General features: G+C 42.0%; 1 protein-coding gene across 1 annotated transcript; it reads left to right on the forward strand.

Moving 5' to 3' along the window:
* The first annotated feature begins 942 nt into the window (after nt 1-942).
* Nucleotides 943-21,458, forward strand: FERMT1 (FERM domain containing kindlin 1). The gene is made up of 15 exons (XM_086744014.1): nt 943-1,027; nt 4,843-5,015; nt 6,254-6,487; nt 8,036-8,182; nt 8,782-8,995; nt 9,927-10,029; nt 11,589-11,696; nt 12,581-12,712; nt 12,860-12,909; nt 15,095-15,219; nt 16,291-16,397; nt 17,115-17,336; nt 17,947-18,071; nt 19,761-19,902; nt 21,002-21,458. Exons 2-15 carry the CDS (start codon nt 4,865-4,867, stop codon nt 21,173-21,175), a joined length of 2,034 nt encoding a protein of 677 aa, XP_086600140.1. The 5' UTR covers nt 943-1,027; nt 4,843-4,864; the 3' UTR covers nt 21,176-21,458.
* Nucleotides 21,459-21,755: the final 297 nt, after the last annotated feature.

Raw genomic sequence — 21,755 nt, forward strand, 5'->3', positions numbered from 1 at the left:
CTTTTTCCGAGATATAAGTTTAATCTGAAATAACTTTTTTTTCCTTTATTTTCTCTATTTCTCTTTCCTGTTGTTGTTGTTTGTTTGTTTGTTTTTTTCCCACTATGTTTTACCTAGTCACTATACCACCAAGCAAGTCAAAAGTTTGAGGCAAGAAAGGCTTTTTGTGGGAATCCGCCTCTTGGAGAAGCACTTCCCCAGTTCCAGTCAATGCAACTCAGTTTTACTCCGTGCATTGTAACACACTCTGACATCACAAATACACCTTTCTATTCTTTGGCATCGCACCCTCAGAACTAACCTCATTTTTCTCCCACTAGTCTCAAATCTCTCAACAATTGCAGCCTAAAAGCAATGCTGGAAATAGAGGTGGTGGATGCTCCATCGCTGGAAACATTCAAGGTCAGGTTGGACGGGGCTCTGAGCAACCTGATCTGGTTGGAGATGTCCCTGCTCCTTGCAGGGGGGTTGGACTGGGTGGCCTTCAATGGTCCCTTCCCACCCAAACCATTCTATGATCCTAACCCCTTGCACACCCGCTGTGGCTCGATGGCCTCAGAGTTACGGTGTTGTGGTTAAACATAAATGAGGTGGAGTTGCCCAACAAGCCCTCCTTGGTACAGCATGCTCCAGTGAGCGTTTCGCCGTTTCTTGCACCATTTTCACACCCAACGCCAGACAGGAAGGCTTTCAGCCATGGTCACTACAGAGTGGCTTATCTCTACCCGGCTACATTTTCAAACACTAATAGGTCTTAAAGCAGACTCCTAGATGTTTCAAGCTTACCTGAAGGTAAATATTTAACTTTTACATCGTATTTCTGGTAGCTTCGCAGCCGCGGGCGGAGCGCCCTCCCTTCCCCGGGGAAGGGCCGCCTACCCGGGGGTGCGGGCGGTGGGGCCGGGCAGGCCGCGCTCCTCCCCTCCGCTCCTCTCCCCGTCCCTCAGAGCCCCAGGTGGAGGCGAAGGCAGCGGCAGCCGGTCGGGGAAGGGGAGGCGCGGGACGGCGCTGCCATCTGAGCCCGCAAGTGAGTGAGCGAGGGGAAGGGGAGGGAAGGGCCGGGGCCTTTGGCCTCCGGCGGGGCGGGAGCCTCTGTTCCCCCGGCCTGGCCCATCCACACCCGGGACCCAGCCGGTGCGGGGACCGGCGGAGGGGCCGGGGGCGGAATGCGGGGCAACCATTCCGTATGTATGAATATTATTATTTTCCAGCGTTCGCGGTCGCTGGGGTTTGAGCCGATCCCGGCGCCCCGCTGGGAGCCTCCTCAAACGCTTCCTCAAAGGCGCCCCGGCCCGGGGAGCTGGGCAGCAGGGAGCACGGACGGCAGCCGGGTTTGCCCCCTGGCCTCCCAGCCCGGTCACCGTCTGAAAGGTGGCAGGGCTGGCTTAGAAATAGTCAGGGAACGGCATCCTTTGGGTTTTTTTCCCCCCGTTTACCTTAAAGTGGATCTTTTCCTGCTCCGGCACGACTAACGTCCTCCTCTGTTTCCACACAGAGTCTGAAGTGCGGGGCTGTAAGGGCTAAAACGTGCGGAGAGCTCGATCTGCAGAGTAATTCCTGTTTGGTTTTGTTTTGTTTTTTTTTTATATGGCAGCGTGAGTTCTGTAGAAACACTGACTAGAGTCAGCAGTAGCCCGAGGACACGTTCCTGGCCTTTTTCATCTCCCTGTGCCAGGCCGTGTTGCTGCAACCCACCTGGAGCCCAGGAATTGGGGCGCGTTCCCGGAGCAGATCCAGTCTTGACCTGAAGGTTTAAAAACATGGAGGGTGCACAGCCTGCCCTAGCAGTTTGGGTTGATTTGGGTTTTAATGCACAACAGTTAGTTGCCCTCGTTGCTTCGTTTGCTTCTTTCGAGACCAGGCTTTGTGCTGCGTACTCCGATAGATTTAGTCGTGTTTGTGTTTTCTTATCACCAAACTAAAACCTCCCGGTTTGAAGAGGATGTGGGGAAGAGAGCAGCTTTAGGGAATGATGGAGTGCCAGGATTTAGGTGCACTGAGGCCATGGTTTTCCAAGCCAGCGTGAATGAAAGAGTTTCACCCACCCCTTGGGCTGCTCATTTTCACCCATGTCAGCACAAGCATTTGTATGCAGAATTAGATGGGGAAGCTAAACCAGATTTTAAAAGGAAAAAAAAAAAAAAATCCAGATCAGCTCCCAAATATTTTTGCTGGCGCAAGAGGGCAAATGAGACTGCTTTTCTGTAACAATCCTGGCTTATAGTGGACTGAAGTGTAGGCAAAAGTATAGTTCCTCTGCCAGACTTCATACCCGTGCTCCTGAAATGAAATCATGTAGTTCTCCCGCTTAGGCCAGCTGTAGATTTATTTATTTTTAAAGCTGTTATTGATTGATTGTTATTGATTCTTAGGAGCCTTTTGACTTTTCCAAAGTCAGAATTTTTGTTTTGGTGTGAATACAGTGCAACGATAGCTGTTCTCTACACCTTGTGCTGCAAGCCTGATCTGCCTGGGAGACCACCTCAGGAGCTGTCTCTTGGACACTGTGCCTTCAGGAGAGGCACAGCCCTTCCCCTCCGCCGGGGACCCCCTGGTATAAGGATACCTAAGTAGTCCATCCATGTGGCACAAATTCAAAACCCCAGCTCTATCCCAGAGGCAGGAGAGCCAGAGTGTTTTCCATTGTCCAACACAATGTCTTTATTTACCAAGGCAAACCAAACAAACTTCTTGGGTACGTATCAGCCTTTGTTGGTTCAGTAACTGTTTGGTGAAAAGGTGCAGGCTGGCACATCCAAGAACCTAATTAACAATAGCATTTGCTCCTCCGTCCAAATTAGCCTCTTGAAGTCATATGATTATGAAGTTGCAGTTTGCTGAGTTAAGGCTGTCTATAAGTCATCACGATTTCAGAAGTTCAGGGCAGACTCCCAGCAGTGTTCTAGAGAAACTCCTTGGTAAGGCGATTTTCCCCTAAAAGGGTAGTTTTGAGCTGGAGAGATTATTTTGTTTATATTGTGATTCTTTTTTTTTGGGGGGGTGTCAATCTAATCTTTAACAGATACGCTTTCATTGCCTTTAATTTTGGAATCACTTTTCCTTATTCATAGTATTTGTCATTACCGCCACATTTCTCTTACCCCTTTGATATCCAGTTTTATCTCAGTAGGGTTGACACCAGGCGTGGCCTAGGCCCCGAGGAGTTCAAGGAACCAAGTCTACAACATCAGTATTCTGAGAACGGATTTTAAAAGAGCTTCACCAAAACAGTTAGACGGCTTTATGTTGTACTCTGTAATACAAATACTGCGTGATACATATTTTAACAAAATACCAGAAGTCTTCCTGTTGAAATTCTTAAACCATAAGACGTTAAGTAACGTGAATAACGTCTGAAAGTGTGGGGAAGGTTAAGCTGTAAAAGGCTGGCTGTTAAGTGCAAGTGCCTCCTTGCACCTCTGGAAAGAAACCTCAGAATGAACATTGAACTGGGCTCTGCTCTGGAGCAGTATCTTCCAGCACTAAAAACCTCTTCTTACCTAATGGGTAACATAAAGCTTCATTGTTATAAATTGGGTAGATAGGTGAACTTAAATTTTCACCCTATTTCCAGGCATGCTATATTTAATCTTTAGCTTAACTTTACATTAGTGTCACCTAAGCTAGTCAGATCTGGTCCTGCAGTCGGTCCTAGAAAAGGTCATTCCTTCTCCCACACCTCACCTTGGTATAGTTCCTCACCTGTGACAACTGTCCTTGATTTTTCTGGGTCTGACCTAAGTTTTAGCCTAAAGGTTTTTAATTACTAAATACTTCTTTTTAAAAAGATCTACGGAAGTCTTTTAACGTTGTTACATGCCCTCTATCCTTTTTCATAAACAACTCCATGTTATTTTTTATGTCAGAAGCAGTTTGTGTATGGCACCTTTGACAGAGTCTCTGTTTGTGACTTGGCTTCTCAGGAAAGTCTGCGCTAAACTGGTGTCATCTGCTTTACTGCCTAAGCTTCAACTGCAAAGCCTTGTTTCTTAGGGTTCGGTTTAACAAGACACTGAGTGCTAATCTGGTATCTTCTCTCACTGTTTAAATGTCCCAAATCCTTCCTGCAGCTTGAGTCACCTTATACGTACAAGCTCTTTCTGCAGTAACTAGCAGAACTCTACTGATGATAACCGATGCTTCAGCTTTGAGCATCTTCTCTGGTTTGGCTTGGCATGATTACTGTTTACCTGTCCTGGCAGGAGCCTGGTGGGATCGCAGAAAATTCACCCTGCCGAGACAGGACACATGCCTGCATCTCTGTGCAAGCAGGGAAATCAGCAGAAACTGCAGTTACGTGCCTGGATATCACTGGCAGAGAGCCATAAAAGTTATTTGTCTCCCCTTGCATCTACCCAAATAGGTAAAACTACTTTGGTCCCATGGGACCAAGCTGGCAGAACCGCAAGTGTAAACTTTAATTTGCAGTGAAAATTACAGCTGTAAGCGTGTAAGTCGACAAAAATCCTTTGTTCGCTGGACAGATTGCCAAAACAGATCCCACCCTCAACTGCAGGCTTTATGGTGTCCAGAGCAGCAGATTAGCAGTGTATGGGGGGGGAACCCGGGTAAAACTGGGCTGTCTCTACCCAGCTGGAGACACTTGAGTTGGGGGGAGGGAGGTGGAGATGAGAATAAAACAAAAAAATCCCACATGCCTATCTTGCAAGAGTAATCACAAGAACAGAGTCTAGTTCAGAGGTAACAAAGTATTTGAAGTTCCAGCCAAGGCCACTGCGAAGTCTTGGCAGCATGGAGGTATTTTGACACTGTGGAGAGATGCATTTGTTTCAGAGAGTGGAGGAAAAATGCCCTTTCTGCTTGTTTGTTTTGCTTTTGCAGAGCTTACATAGACCTTTCCAAAATGATTTCCTCAAGTGAATATGGGTCTCACTCCTGGGAGCTCTTGGTGACAGTTGATCATCAGCATGAAGAGGTACAAAAGGAATTTTTACTACGGGTCACAGGGGACCTTCATATTGGAGGAGTGATGCTGAAATTAGTGGAACAAATCAGTGAGTAAAGACCTGTTTAATTTACACAGTGTTGTTAAAGTAATACATGCAGCTTTTCCTCTACAAATAAAAGAGGTTCCCGTGCGTTTTGAAATGGCACTGCCTCATGTAGGTTTCTTTAATTCGAAGCCACCAAATGGAGCTGCCTCCCAAAGCAATCATCTGCACTTGGAGACAAGATAGTACAGTATTTGATTATTGTATCAATGCCACAGGGTTTCGTACGCAACTCATTCTTCAAGTATTGTTCTTTTTCCTGGAATTCTGAAATCTAGAAGTCTTCGGTCACCAACTTCACACAGAAAGGAACTTTTCTGCTAGATTAGACTCGCCAAGTGGGAACACCGTGAGCTTTGCATTTCTATGCTCTGCTCTAGAAATACAAGATTTGTGGCAACAAAAAAAAAAAAGTCAAAAAAACCTCAGAACTTTGGTCTTTTAACGTAGCTTGACTTCAGACAAACAAGAAGAGAAGAACTGAACTATAACAAAACCCTTCAGCAAAATAGTGTCAAGAAATTTAAAATCAACAACTTAATTTCAGAATTCTTACTGCCAAATGAGGGATTTTGTTTTCAGACATGGGTTTGAAGGAAACAAAGATCTTTTTTCCAGCATTGAAGCAGGTAGCGTATCTGTGATACATTTCTGCCAACTTCTGTGCGTACTTAGACACACAGTTCAGCCAGCAAACCAATGGCAGCTGGAGTTCTCGTTGGGTCAGAAGCCTAATCTTTCACAGTATTTTTATAACTAGTACTCAACTAGTGCAAAAAGCTTTCTATATTAAATAATATTTAAAGCGAATCTGTAACTAAGTTATTTGTGTCAGCAGCTCTCTTGAGACACAATTTTTCACCAAGAAACTCGAAAATAGGAGCGGGCTCTACTGTGCTATAGACGCGCTGAGGAATAGCCTCTGCCTGGCGGAGCTGATGACAAGGAACGAGAAATGAGGCAGAAGACTGAAACAACTTGACCAAGATCACACAGAAACTCTACCTGCTGTCACCGGCACCTGGGAATCCATATAATCTTGGAATTCCCCGTGGAACTGGGGAATGACTTGTGCCCAGTGACTGCCACAAGTATTCAGCAGAGGGGGTCTAGGTCTCAGGAACTGTAGTTGCTGCTTTAATGTAAATAAATTATCCTGTTTGCAGAGCATTGATTCCAAGCCAAGGGATTTTTTCATATTTACTCCATAGTTTATTAATAACCATTTTGTATTTTCCTAGAAATACCACAAGATTGGTCAGACTATGCTCTTTGGTGGGAGCAAAAAAAATGTTGGCTTCTGAAAACCCACTGGACACTTGATAAATGCGGGGTGCAGGCAGATGCTAAGCTGTTCTTTACTACTCAGCACAAAATGCTGCGGCTTCGCTTGCCAAACATGAAGACTGTGAGACTGAAAGTCAGCTTCTCTTCTATGGTATTCAAAGCTGTCAGTGACATCTGCAAAATTCTCAGTAAGTAAAGCTAACTCCCCTCTGGCAACTAAGTTGGAGCATTTTATCAGGTGACTTTGTTTTGATGTGAAGCTCTTACTCATAAAACTGCTTAACTCAAGGAGAGATTTTATTGAGTTGACCTAAGATCAAAAGACAGATTTTGGGGGGGGGTGGGGGTTTAGTATCCAGTGCATGTGAATGGTTCTCAGTCTTTGTGATTCCTGAGGCAAACGGTGTCAGAAATGTGTCCCATGAGTTGCAGGAGCACTGGATAGTCAAAGTCCTGTTGCTGGTTTTGTAGGGATTGTCGACCTCCTTGAGCAGGACTCAGTCCTGCTTATTCTATGCCACTGATTGATAGCTTGAGCTTATCAGTCTCCTGCAGCAGCTTTCACCAGAGGCAATTTTACTGGTGCAAACTAATTTATCACCTACTTTCACTAGCATTAATGATATTCAACTTGGCCTGTTGGTTATATGTATTCACTTCAAAAAGAGCATGTTTTAAATGTTCAAAACTTTTCTATGCCCAAACGTCTTCAGGTCAGGGCGTACCCAACTACCCCACGCAAGCCCGTGAGTTGCAGCACTGAATCGCCACGTCCCTACTCTTTCTGATAATAGAGCACCTCCAAGTAGAGGTGAGATTTTGGAGTATGCCAGACCTGTGTGCCTGTGATCAACAGGAATAAGTCAAGTCTTCAGAATCCCTTAGTTTTAGGGTAAACTGGGGATTAAAATCCTCATTTTAATTTAGCTCTTCAAAGCTTAGCCCATTAACACATTCATCTTCAGAAGGAGTTTACCACTTCATATTGACTACAGTGCAGCTTTCAATTTCATCTTCTAGCAGTGGATTGGGAAAGGTATAGTATGTCTTTATCACACTTAACAGCTCTGATAAAATGATGCCATAATTGTTCAACTGACATCTGGCCAAATTAAATATTTCTACCCACGTTTTTCTTCCAGCTTGAGTCAGTACAGGAGCCCTGTAACTTTTCTCATGAGTGAATATTAAAAATGTCTTTGCTTACCCCAGGATAAAAATGTTTTTCAGAAACAGAGTGTGAGGTTTGCAACTGACAATACCTGTGTGAATCAGTAGTCTATTAGGGAATGGTGTACAGCCAAGACAGAATCTTGTATGTAAAATTTAAAATTCTTAAGTGAATAATAGAAGGTACAAACTTCAAATACAGTGTTTCCATTTCTGTTCTGGCTCATTCGTAAGTCAGACATTTCATTGAGGTTATTATGCTCAAAGGTGACGGCAGAGCCATTAGAGAGGAAAAGTTTTTCCCTAATGTTCTAAAACACAGTTATGCTTGCTGCAAAAACAGGCTTAAATCATTTCAAAACTCACTCTCACAGCCCAAAGTCTTTGGCCTTGTTATTGAATGACTGGATTTTCCACAGCTACTGCTTTCAACCCGCTAAAAATAAAATTCAGATTGCAACATGGAGCTTCCCCAAATGCTATTACCAACCATGGACTTTTTTTGGATGTAAGCTGCTAAGTTTCAAATGTTTCATCTCGCTTCACTTCCCAAATTGCCATTGTAGATATCAGACGGTCAGAAGAACTCTCTTTATTGAAGCAATCAGAAGATGTACTCAAAAAGAAAAAGAAAAAAGACAAGAACAGCAAAGAACCGCTTACAGAAGATATTATAAACCTGTGCAACTCTCCAGTGACTTCTGGATTATCAGGTAATGAAAATATGATTTTATTCTTCTGATTGGAAGTGAAAAAGAGGAAGAAATCCTTGGCTATGCAGCTAAAACCGGAGAGACCAGTTTAATGTAGGATGGTGGTCAGAAAGACACAGTTGGCCTGAAATTAGTGGCTTGAAGAAGTTAGTGAGATCTCTGGTATATCAACGCTTTTCTGTTGTTTTTTAAATGTTTTCCTTTCCGTTGATATGAGAAAGGGTATACTAGAAAACAGGTGATCAGCTGTGGCCCGGCACACAGGATGTGCTGCTCCTCTTTGAAAATGTGTGACCGCTCATAAAATATTCAACATTTTTGGCAACCTGCAAGAAGGAGAAATAAGGGCTTGAAAATATCCTATCTGCAACACGACTGAGATATTTCACAGAACAAGGAAGAGCACTTCTGTCCGTCAGGCCACTTCAGTTGAAAGGACAAGGCTTGCTGTAGGAGAGTGTCTTGAAAGAAACCTATCCCCTGCAGAGACAGGAGAGTATCTTGAAAGAAAAGGGTTAGTCTTCTGCGGTGGAAAGTGGTAGACTACCGAAGCTGGAAGACAGTTTTCCCTGGACTAATACATTACTCTTCACTTGCAGGAAGTCCAGGTTTATATAGTAAAACCATGACACCCATTTATGATCCCGTCAATGGGACACTGGCTTCTTCTACGATTACTTGGTTCAGCGACAGTCCCTTGACTGAGCAGAACTGCAGCATCCTCGCCTTCAGTCATCCCAACTGCTCTCCAGAAACACTAGCAGAGATGTACCAGCCTCGGACTTTAGCTGACAAAGCCAAACTCAATGCAGGGTAAGATGGCGCTGTTTGAGATCTTTGTTAGCTGGCTTTACAAGGGTAGCATTAATCCAGGTTTTTAAGAGTAAAGCGGAATTTGAAAACAAAACCCTGCTATTAGGCTATATTGATACATAAAAACATGCTTTGATCTAGGTTTTGTTTCAGAAATATTTGCTCTTTTTGATCTTTTTTTTTCCTTATTCGACATTCTTGGTTAGACAATTTTGTTTAAAGTGATGAATGATGCCATCGTGCAGGTGTTGGACTAAATGCCATTGTTAGATGAAGACAAATCCAGTGAAGAAAGCACTGCGGGCACAGGTCAAGGCCAGTTTGGATAGCGAACTCTAAAGGATTTAAATGGACAGTGAGAATACACATGTGGATCAATTCAGGAAAGCTCCTGAATTGCGGTGCGAGTGTTTGAGATGATGGTCTCTCTACAATTAAAATACAGATTGTCATTTTTAGATCTGTGGGGCATTTAACAGTGACTTTGATATTTTCATTGGATTTCACTAGAGAACAGGAGCAGCTAGAATTCTAAAACAGCAAATCCTGAAATGAAAAGCAGGATTTCTGAATAGACACCTACACTTTTGTCCTGGGTTAAATGAATCTCCTGTTTCTGGAGATGAAGAAGAAAGAATCTTATTGGCACAGGTCACCCCATAACTAGTTACTGCTCAGTTTCTGGCCTCTACTCCTGATGTTTTCAACAGTGCTGGAGGAAAAAAAATAGGAAGATTGGAGGTATCATGTTTGTACAATCAAAGTTAGAAATCCCTATGAATGTTCCACCTTCTCCCGTTATGTGAATTTTCCCCAGATTGCAGGAATTAGAGCTGTTTGGTCCCACTTTTGTTTCACAATTACATTGGAGCTTTGCAGGTGTGATAGTTTTTCCTTTACAGATGAATCTGTGGGTTGTTTTCTTCCGCAGCTGGCTAGATTCATCTCGATCACTTATGGAACAAGGCATTCTGGAGGACGATCAACTTCTTTTACGCTTTAAATATTACACTTTCTTTGATCTGAATCCAAAAGTAAGAGCTTTGTTTTTATTGCTATTCATTGTTTGCATGCTTTCATGTCAAGGAGCTATAGCACAAGGATACTGACTTTTAGCTAGGATTTGTTACAGGCCCTTCAGAGATCAGATTCTACTTCTACCCCTCAGCTAAGGCTGCACTTTTCCCCTCTGGACACTGAATCACCGTTCCTCACCTGAAATAAGATCTTAAGTATAAAGATGAGATCTGAAGAGCACCAGAAACACTACCCAGATTTCCAGAGGGGCTGGTTTGCTTTCTGCCTCTCTCTTAACAAGAAAAATTAAGGGGAAAACTAAACCAACAGAATCCTAAATGACCTAAAGGTATAAGCCCTATTTTTGAAAATGGACTTAAAAATGACATTTATGTTCTACTGCCCTTAGAAGCACTCAGGCACTTAAATCAAATTTGTTTAATGTAACTGGGTGATTAAGTACCTTTGGAAGGTTCAGTAAAGCATTTAAGTCCCATTTGAAAACAAGACTGAGTCTTAAAAAATCACTTAAATGTTTTTCTCAAGTTGCCTCTTGTTTGCTTTTATTTCCACTAAAAGTCAGTCACAGTGTTTGTGTTAAGCCAGGGTTTTTAAGGCTTGGGTGATACATTTAGTGAAAGGAAAGCACAATCTTTGACCAGTGTAAATCCACAAGAGTTCAAGTGTGAATTTTAGAGGATTTGGCCTTCACAGTGTTACTTTCTGTACATTCTGTAAAACACTTTCGTTTCAGGCACCTCAGATAAACAGAAGGGCACTTTTTAGTTCGGGTAGCATGTTTGTGGGTGAAATGCCATCCCCACTAAAATTCAAGTATGTGTCTCGACTCCAGCAGCCCAAACATTTCCCTTCTTTGCCTCAGCCAGCCGTGGAGCCATAGAATGAAATAACCCTGAACAGCTTCAGGCAACTTAGTATCTCACCACTGCTGGGAGAGGTCACACTCCAAGGTTTACCCTCCCATCACCTACCTTTCACCAGCTCTGGGGCTTGAATATTTCTGTGAGTCACTTCAGCTTATTACCCAAGTAGATAATAAGAAACAATCACTATCCAAAAAATGGAGAGCGAGTTAAAGCAGCTTGCAGCAGGATCTGACAAATGTCAAGCTGGTGCAAAGACAGAGCCAGAACCGAAAGAGCCAAGAGCAGAAGAGGGGAAGTGAGGAATAAGGGTTTTTGTCTTTTGGCAGTGGCAAGCAGTTGAATGTCACATTCATATCAGCTGTATCACGTTATTTTCACTCTCATAGTGTGGTTTCATATTTCCGTTAAGCCCGTCCGAGGTCTACTGCCACAAAAGGGGATGTCTTAATCTCCCCTTCTGCCTCAGCCAAGGACTCCAGATTAATTTTCTGTTGGATCAGCAAGCCACTGTGACCCTACACACAGTCACACGAGCTAGTACAAGAGAAGGGAAAATACAGCAGGGCAGAGGTGGGGGAGGAAGGAAACAACCTTTATGGCTTCAGTCCGATGTTAGATGAGCTGCGGCTGATCGTGAGTTTGTATCTTGGTGGTCATTCATGACTAATGTTGTTCTGTTTTTGCTGCAGTATGACGCAGTGCGAATAAACCAAATATATGAACAAGCCCGCTGGGCCATTCTGTTAGAAGAAATTGACTGCACTGAGGAAGAAATGCTGATCTTCGCCGCCCTACAGGCACGTACTTGATCCAAGCTGCAAAACCTGTTTCCTCAAGAGGCGAGCGCAAGCTAGGACAAGACTAGAATAGAGCTCAGGCTGATAGCTCTGCTTGAATTGGGGGTCTGCTGTTTGAGTGAGAAACAACAAGCAGCATCCATCAATTAAACCAACTAAATTCAGTAGCAGCACACCATTATTCAAACTGACACATACAATTATGGAACTATTTACTAATATTATCTAAAGCAAACTGTACCCAGGATGTAACTTTAATACCAACCTGTTCTGAATGGGATTACTTTGACATGTTGCTTCCCATACCAGCTACCACCCTTTCATGTATTCTTCCTGAGAATTTCTCTAAGACATAAATGCATACGTTCACAGCAGACTGAAAAAAGTGCAATGTGAAGGTAGGGATGCTATGGAGTATTTAAACATTCAAAGTGACCTAGCGTGGCTTAATCCCTGACCGTAGGTAATAAGGCACAAACATTTATTAATAATAAATCTCTTCCTCGTAAATGTAAACGGAGCTGTCAAAAAATTCACAGCCTGCCGCTGCGGAACACCACAGAGCCTTGCTGCCAAGTTTCCACCTGGTGTGGATGGTACTTGCAGCTGACAGTGCTTGGGGTGCAAATGTTAGCACTGAGGCAGCCTCACAGAACAGTGGCGACTATACAGCGAAGGAATAGAAACACTGGCAATTAAAACAGGAAATTGTTATCACTGCAGATCGTACCGGACATACCTGTTTGCTTGTAAAAAACCCCATGGTTCAGCGCTGATGAACTTTGCACAGTTATCCAAGACCCAGAAGACCCTGTTTTCATATGCTGTGATTGTGTGTTGCTAATTGATATACTGACAATTTGATATTTGATGTTTTATTTTAGTATCACGTAAGCAAGTTGTCATTATCTTCAGAGGCTCAAGATTTCACCTCTGAATCAGAAGTAGATGAAGTAGAAGCTGCACTTTCTAATCTGGAAGTGACACTGGAAGGTGGAAACACAAGTAACATTTTGGTACGTCCTTTCGGATCCCAGAACTGCTTTCACTGGGTCAAGTGCATTGACTCTGATGAGCCTGCCTGGTTCCTGATTTTCTTAACAGAGGCAACAGACGATTACAAAGTGCACTGTACTAAAATTATTCCTAATTATTCCTGATAGGAGGACATCACAGACATCCCGAAACTTGCTGATAATCTCAGGCTAGTTAGGTGAGTTATTAAAACTAATAATAAAACCTAAAACCCAAAAAGCTTAACCGTACAAGAGATCTCTTGAGTTTTTCATTCTAATCTAACAGTAGATCGTAAGGTTTTAAATCAACAAATACACCAGATAGGTCTAAATAGCCTCATATCATCCTCTTCAAATCTTTCTCTTACTGCTTCTGAGCAAGATTCTCAGCAAATCTTTCTAGCTCTTGGGCTGCTGGGGTCGCTAGACTTATGCTTGTATAAAGGCTCTTTGTATTTCCTAGTGCTCATCGATCATCATCTCTAAACCAGAGAGTCTACAATTTTGTTTTCAATCACATTTTTACTGGGTTTTGCCAATGAAAAGCTAGAAAAAATCTTTCAGCTCTCCCTCAGAACTTATGAAAGGAAGCCTGGGGATTTGTTTATTTTTTTAAACAAAAGAAACAAACAAATTATCCCTTTCTAACCAAACACGGAGGCTGTTTTTCTTCTAATATCAAAACGAGTTTCAAGTTGGAGTAGCAGTATGGTAAACCGGATCAGTAATACCTCACCTAAATAAGTAAACTGAGGAAAGTACAATTCTGTGATCCCACCGTAGTATCTTGATTTATGGGTTATTTAAATGACCGCGGTGACCTCGAGTCCGTAATGCCTTTTAGCACAAAACAGTCTTTGTGTTTTAGAAAGATAAAGATTTCTGTTGCACTGATATTTATCATTCATTCTTTTGCCAAATCATATTTCTTGTCAGCAAACTGAAAATTGCACTTGAAACTGTTAACTGTTCTTAACTCTTAGGAATTGTTAATTATTAATTCCCAATTAAGAAATTTTATTTGACATTCCAATTACAAAGGTGGCTTAGGATGAAAGAGAATTTAAGCCTGTTAAGCTGTGTCAGTTACTCACCTCTAACAATGGTCTGTTTATCTTTCCCCAGCAGTAGGGCAGTTTGCTATTAAAAGCGTTTAGCGGTTCTTTTTCATCAGGCCTAATTTCCTATATACGTGATAAATTGCTTACTAAACCTAAGACATTGTAGAAACCAAGTAAGGTGTACGTTTCTTTAAAGGAACAGCATCTTGTTACTGTAATTAATTGCTTAATTGTAAATGCAAAGCTCTGCATGTCGTACTGCTGGGTGGATTCATACAGCGAGCTGTTATTCACATTTATTCACAGTATGCACCACATGAGCACACTAGTAAATACTGCTTTCAAGGGGGTGACAATGTTGAGGAAAATTACAATATTTTTTTCAAAAATAATAACAGAAAGCTTTCAAAAAAAGTTTTCAGCGACTTTTTTTTTACAGAAAAATTATTTTGTTAGTCTAAAAAAATTATAGTCCCTTATTTTTGAAGAATGTCACTGCATTGAAAAACGAGAAGACAAAATATTTGGCAGTTTTGAAAATCCATTTTTTTAATTTAAACATTAAAATTACCATTTTCTAGAAAGGATTCTAAATTAAGATTCTAAACTAAAACCTTTGTAGGTAGTTGTGAAGTATTTCCATACTGAAATAGTACTAATTCCTCTGGTTTTCTCTCCTGAAATATATTGAACTTGGGGTTTTATTCCACACAGCACGCCCCCCACATCCCATGGCTTTGTTAGTTTATTCTTAGCAGAAATAAGATTTTTAGCTCTTGCTGAAGAGACGTAGAGCAGTCACAGTGATTATATTTGACCATTAGTATCTATCAGTTAATTCTCAATTCCAAAGTAGGTATTTTAAATTTTACTCTACAAAAGGAATCAGTTTGCATTAGCAAAGTATTGAAATTAAGTAAAATAATTAAAAGTAGGAGTATATCCATCTATACACATATTCCAGTTCATGAGGAGCTGGAATAACACTGCCATACTGGAAGAAGATTGTTTAAATTATTACCTTTTCTTGGAGTGAACTTAGTGAAGGAATAGAATTTTTGTTGAAGTAACTAGCAGGTTACTTCAGCGTTGTTGAGTTCATGTAAAAGCCAGAATGAGTCTTTGTTGGAAGGGAATGGCTTTGATTAGGAATGGAAAATGTAAGAAAAAACACATAAGAGTGGAAAGAAAAAAAAAAACGAGACATCACAGATGGGATTCATCTAGTATAAGCAATTTGAGATCCACAGTAATATTTGTGAGTGACTTAGCAATTTGTGCATTTTAATATAAACAAATGTGATTTCTTCCTTTTTTTTAGGCCCAGGAAGCTGTCACTCAAAGCTATCAAGCCATATTGGTTTGTCTTTAAAGACACTTCAGTATCTTATTTTAAAAACAAGGAATCCGCACAGGGAGAACCTATTGAGAAACTAAACCTAAAAGGTAGGAATTTTCATTTCTTTCCTTTTTCTATCGCATTTGTGAAGTGAATAAATCAAGGAATCTCTGCACGACTCAGGAAGGCCCAGTAGCATTCAGTCTTGGAACTTTTTCAGTTCCTGACACTCCTAAGCAGGCAGACCGCATCTGCAGAAGAGGCCTAAGCAAAAAGGATTCAATAGCTCAGCACAAACCAAGATTATCTGGAGCTGACTTCTAAAATGCCACGTACTGCTGAGTTCACTTAAAGATGAGTCAGATAGAGAATGCGACACTTTCATTTCCAAATATTTTTACTCTGTGTTAAATGGTAGTACTCACCTCTGTCCTTGGCAAATGTGCGCTGGTGGTAGAGGATTATGGATGATGTAGTGGAGAAGAATGCCATAGGTTGCACCTATGTACTGCTGTGCAGGGACAAGGCCTTCTCTGGACCATGTGGGCATGAGGATTGCCATAGCTACAACCAGCTTTAGGTATTTCTGGAGGAGAAACCCCAGGTGTACACACGGCAAACACCAGCACTATATATGTAGCCTCCATCTGCTCCTGCAGGGACATCATTTGTTCAGCGTCAGGGAACCAGTGATGCCCAGGATTGACCCCTGCGAACAAAGGGCTCTGCATACCAATCTGCAGATCCTCAGCAGGTCATATAAACGCATGGTAAAACCAGCCGGGGTGGCTGGAACCTCACGAAGTGGCCCACAGCCTTGGTGTCCCCTGACGCAAAGGGGAACTGTAGGCATCCTCGACTCCAGCTGAACCCAGAAGGCCTGTAATAGCAACTTCAACGTGAAATACTCTCCAGAGTTCTCCAGGATCCCTAAACTGGCCAGTCCCGTTGAAGATGTCACCTACATCCCAAGTTGCATCTGAAAATACAGTCCAGGCTTTCAAGACAATTAGGCTAAAATTTCCAAAAGTGTCCCTCTCATCAGCTCCTTTCTTTTTTAAGTGTGCATTTCTTAAGATCAGGCTGAGGTTTGGAGAGCACTTGCATCTTTTTTCTTCCACGCTGACTAACATGATGTAGTAATTAAACTCCTTTCTTTCTGATTCTTTGTGATCTAGGATGTGAAGTTGTGCCAGATGTAAATGTTGCAGCAAAGAAGTTTGGAATCAAGTTACTAATTCCCGTTGCTGATGGCATGAATGAAGTATATTTAAGATGCGAAGATGTGAGTAATAAGACAAGGGAAAGTTTGTATTCCAGATTTATTGGTAGATTGTCTAGAAAACCTATTGTCCTAGGATTTGTATAGAAAAATAAGGATGCTGCAGAGAGTTTATTATCTACATGTTTAGTAAATTTGAGAATGATGTGGTGATCTCACAAATATTTCATGATTGAGGGGACAAAAGGACAGTAATTCTATGTTTATCATCAGTTTCCAAGTAAAGCTGCTGGAAAGAAAACAGCAACATCCTATCAAAAAAGTAAAAAGAAATTAAAATATTTTGCTCCAGTGTTTTCAGAGGACTGGGGCGGGGGTATCTTCTTTTTTCTTAGAACTCTCCCCGTTCAGACAAGGGTAGTGTGAAAAGGATCTTATATTTTTTCCATTTCAGTTTATTTCATTTGTATAGAAATGTATTGCTCCTAATTGCGTAAAAATGTTCAGTGGGCGGAAAATAGTCATGCAATAAGATTTCCAAGAGAATCTATTCCAAAGTACTGAATTTCTTTGACAATTTAAAACCTAACTATTCTGCAAAGGCAGTCCTGTGGGTGAACTAGCCCAATCAGGGAAGAAAACCGGTGCTATGGTAACTATACATCCACACAAATTAAGCAGAGTAACTCCAGAGGGCCTTATCACGCAATGAAAGATGTGCAGTAACCATCTTCATAAATGATTTGTTCCAAAAATATCAAACAGTTGTCTTTCCGGCAGGAGAATCAATACGCTCGGTGGATGGCTGCTTGTGTTTTAGCCTCAAAAGGCAAAACAATGGCCGACAGCTCTTATCATCCTGAGGTCCACAAGATCCTTTCATTTCTAAAGATGAAGAACTGGACCATGTCTCCCCAGGCTGTCTCTGATACAGAAAGCATAGATATGAAACCAGAATGCTTCGTCTCACTACGTTATACCAAAAAATACAAGTCCAAGCAGGTATCCTGAGCATGGCTTGATGGTTGGGGATGGGTGGTTCTAATGATTTCTTGGGGTGAGGCTGAATCAAAGCAGCATTTGGAAACCATACAGTAGATTCATCTTGCAACGCTCATTTGTCCCTTTGATATTTAGCAAGAGGCCTTGTGTTTAAAATGAACATACAGACGGGTCTCTCGGCACTTCTTCCAAGTATTCCTCCTAGGTCCACACCACCTTCTGAGTCACTCTTCATGTTCTCCTCCTGATAACACTGTTCCTGAAAGTCTCTTCAGAGTAAGAAAGGAAGGTTTTTAAGGACAGGAAGTTACTGTCTGCATCTTAAATAACAGCGTCTTCCTGCCCTCTTGGCCTGGGTGCCTCTCCAGAGCAGTTTGTTGGAGCTAGGCTCAGCGCCGCACAAACCCAGACACTCAGATCTTCCTGCACCGGTTCTGCCCTTGTAGCTCAGGACCTGTCCCCAAGTGCTCTCCGCAGTACATCTGCACACACGGTGACCGCTAAGTGTCTGAACACGGTGTGAGAGCTAATGATGTTTGATGTTAGTGAAAGGAGGGGTATTTTTGTTCTCCAGTCAACTGAAATCTTTCTCTCTTCCTGTGTTTCCCAGTTGGCTGCTCGGATTCTGGAAGCCCACCAAAACGTATCCCATATGAGCCTAGTGGAGGCCAAGCTGCGTTTTATTCAAGCATGGCAGTCCCTCCCTGAGTTTGGCTTATCCTACTACATTGTAAGGTAATCACGCTGCTACTGCGATGTCAAGCTGCCATAACACGTTCGTACTCAGTGATTTTCAAGAAGTTCTTTGACTCCTTGTTCTGGAAACACTCTATTTTTTCCCTTCACAGACCTCTTTTAGTTCTAGTGTCTTCCATAGTGCTTTTTTTTCTTTAGCAGTAGCGCTCAGTAGCTCCATTCCTGGAGTGAGACTCCGTTATGTCTGCCTTCATAGACTTGTGGGGTTTTGCCTGAAGTAACACATCACGAGGATTAAACCCTTATTGACATAAACTCACTACAATGTAAAAAAAATGCATGTCTCGTTGATGTTCTCAGGTTTGCAATATATTTGTTGGCTCCAACTCTCGCTCATTGGAATATGATAAAATGCCAATTTCTTTGACATTTCATTAAGAAAACCACAAGTGATCCCTTTTTCGGGTGAATCTGGAAGAGCAGTCAGCACAAGAAAGGTCCTGTTGTGTTCACAGCAGTTTCCCTGGACACTTACCTTAAATGTGGCAGGGTTCTGACCTGCAGTCTTTTCTCAGCAAACCACCAAAAAAAAAGAAAAGTACTGACACAACCATACGTGCGGGCACCTTCCTTAATCTGTGCTTAACACCTCTTCCAGGGCTACTCAGGAATCATCTGCAGTATAAATTCAACCAGCTGGGAACCATTCTCTGGCACAGAGGCCAGCTGGCATAGAACAGCCCAGGTCTGTACTGTTAAACTTTCTGACTTCCCAAAAAGCCAGTAGCCTCATGTGAACTACCAGATCACGTTGGTCCCTGGATGTTCCAGCTCCTGAGCTGTACCTGGGAGTCATTTGAGAGAGCGCTGCCAGAATTCTGCCTGGGACTGTTGTAGCAATTGAACAGAACACGAGTTCAGTGCCTGGGAATGTTCCCTGTCGCTATTTAATTTACTAACATAGATGTGGATGTTTTGCCCCATCTGTCAGTGCTAATTCTGTTAAAAAAAAAAAAAAACAAAACAAACAAACCCAACAGCTAAACTGCATTTAGTAGCATGAGCAAAACACCTTGTGGGGAATTTCTACAAACTGATGGGCAGGATCTCGGTGGGGGACAGTAAGTAAGGCACAAATTGTGGTCCAGGTCACGTTCTTTCCCTAAGAGCCAGCTTCACCTAAGGAGAAAAAGTTGAGAAACAGGCTCAAAAATATTAAAAATACTAACAGTAGACAGGTGAGATTTCTTCCAGCTTTCAGCAGGAAGGTGGAGGAAGGTAATTTCTCTACCAGAGTAACCTTTTCCTAGCTATTCCTATTATATGCTTACATAATTTAGGTGAATATAACTAGAAGAACATATTTCAACATCAGTGAAATGAAGTAAGGAAAATAATTGTTGGCACTTTGCCAGTAAAAGTATAGTAAAATTCGTGTATTTTGGCAAAACAGTATTTTTTAGCAGAAAACAATGAATTGGAAAGATTTCAGCTAGATCTACCTGCCTGATTATTTTTCATCTTGTACCGTGGTTCACCAGCCTACATTTTTGCTTTATAACAAATACTGTTCTGGAGAAGGGTCCAAGCTCTCCTGAATCCCAGGCTGTTGTGACTTTTCCCACATTTTTGCACTTCCAGAGAATGGCAGGTGAAATGTTTCCCTAGACAGAAATCGCTGCAAACCAGAGATTCTCAAAGGCTTTGTCGTGTTTTGTTTTTTTTCAGGTTTAAAGGAAGCAAAAAGGATGATGTGCTTGGGGTGTCCTATAACAGGCTGATACGAATAGACATAGCCACAGGGGATCCTATCACAACATGGAGGTTCTCCAACATGAAGCAGTGGAATGTGAACTGGGAAATACGCCAGGTAAAACTGAAACAGCTCTCGGCGTTCAGTCCTTGCATTTCAGACGCTGGAGGATGCTTTCAGAAAATCTTTGTAAACCTCAGAGTGAAAAGATTTTGAATGTGTTGTGACATGTTATTAAATCATCTGTCTAAATTTTTTCTTAATGGAGTCTGTAGTGAAAATTCAGAAACTAAAATATCTCTGGTTTCAAAGGTTCCTGCCAAGCTTATTCGTTATAAGTTGCCCCTGATTTTAATGGAGTTAAATACAGAAACTGAAAGGTACATTCCAGCCCACGTGACTGCTCTGTCACAGTAAAAATCTCATTTTATCTCTCTGTATAATCTACCTGATGCATCATCCTCTAAATTGTGGTGATTCAGTCTCTAGTATGGACTGAGGATACAGGAACCCAGTTTGTCTTTCAGATCCCAAACTGGGATTGCAAGGGCACCGTGCGCATTCCTCTGTGTCAATATGTGGTCCTGAGAAAGAAGCTCTGTTGTCATTTCTACCAGGGTGCTCCAGACCCTGCTGAAGGCTGCTGGAGAGTTTGGGTTTGAAAGCTTGAAGGCAGCTCTGTAAGTTGTAGATTTCTGCAGTACTCCCTTGTGCCAGAGCCTGTAATGCTGGGTAAAGCTTTAAACCCCTCGCAAAACAGGCAGAATCCACAGTTAGCAACTAACCTCAGTTTGCTGGATTTTAGAACTGACAGGAGCTGGAAATCAAAACGTGGCCCCCAAAAGCTGATTTAAGGTCAGCACATAACAGACAATACTAAACATTTTTGGTTAAGTGTACGAAGAGTCGGGAGTACCATTCCTGCTCTTCTCAGTGCTCACTTAATACGGCATTAGAAAAAAATCTCATTAAAAACAGTTTTGTTGCCTGTCTGAAGCAACAAGATTTTGACCACAAGAGGGCCCTGCCATAGCAGAAAATTAAGAAACAAGCAGGAAAACACTCTCGACATCCAGCAGACACCGAAAACACAGTTAGCAGAGGCAGGTACTGTTTTATCACAGGATTTGTGATCCAGCTGTGCTCTCACACTTGTTCTTTATTCCCAGGTGCAGCTTATGTCTCTCCTTGATTTTGCCGTATGTATTTTCTTTAGGTTGCAATCGAGTTTGACCAGAATGTATCTATCGCCTTCACGTGTCTGAGCGCAGACTGCAAAATCATCCATGAGTACATTGGGGGCTACATCTTCTTGTCAACGCGCTCCAAAGACCAGAATGAAACACTGGACGAAGATCTGTTCCATAAATTAACCGGAGGTCAGGAATGAGTTGAAGTAAAATCTTCCCTCTGCCTGCTTCTCCTCACAGCTAAGAAGACCAGAGATGAAGCAAAAATCTCTCTGATTGTTAATTGCTGGCTAATAAATATATCGTACATGTCAATCCATCCTGTAATGTGACAGGACTATTTACAGGTTTTGTTAAATACCGAAGCCAAGGTCACTGGATGCAGTACAGCAACTCCATCATCAATACTAGGAAAATGAAATCGTCTTTGTTTTCCTTTTGTACAGCTAGAAGTTTTTAAATAAACAGTGTCTAGCCACTGGGCTTTTTTTAATCTAGTATTTTTAATTGCAACAATCTGTTTAAGCATCCTGAACAACTCTCCTGAGGGTAGTGTACGGCAAATTTTCTTCTCTGTCACAGCCAAGCAGCTCCCACTGTTGAAGTGGCCATTGTTAAAAAGGCCATCATGTAACAGAACTAAAGCTGAATAAATACATATTTTACAGCTGCATTACTTGCCTAACACCTGCACTGGGAACAGAAAACATTCCATCACTGTTCCAAAGTCTTGCAAACTGAGCTATCACAACCTGAGTAGCGATGACACAATTGTTCAAA

This window comes from Chlamydotis macqueenii, chromosome 3, assembly GCF_036417535.1.
Source record: "Chlamydotis macqueenii isolate bChlMac1 chromosome 3, bChlMac1.mat, whole genome shotgun sequence".
In the NCBI taxonomy this organism is placed as follows: domain Eukaryota; kingdom Metazoa; phylum Chordata; class Aves; order Otidiformes; family Otididae; genus Chlamydotis; species Chlamydotis macqueenii.

Bases quoted from the DNA above. Each gene is read 5' to 3' on its own strand.
- FERMT1 (XM_086744014.1), top strand. From the start codon at position 4,865: ATGATTTCCTCAAGTGAATATGGGTCTCACTCCTGGGAGCTCTTGGTG. The intron at 8,183-8,781 runs GTAATGAAAATA...CTTCACTTGCAG, and splicing joins AGTGACTTCTGGATTATCAG to GAAGTCCAGGTTTATATAGT. The intron at 10,030-11,588 runs GTAAGAGCTTTG...TTTTTGCTGCAG, and splicing joins TCTTTGATCTGAATCCAAAA to TATGACGCAGTGCGAATAAA.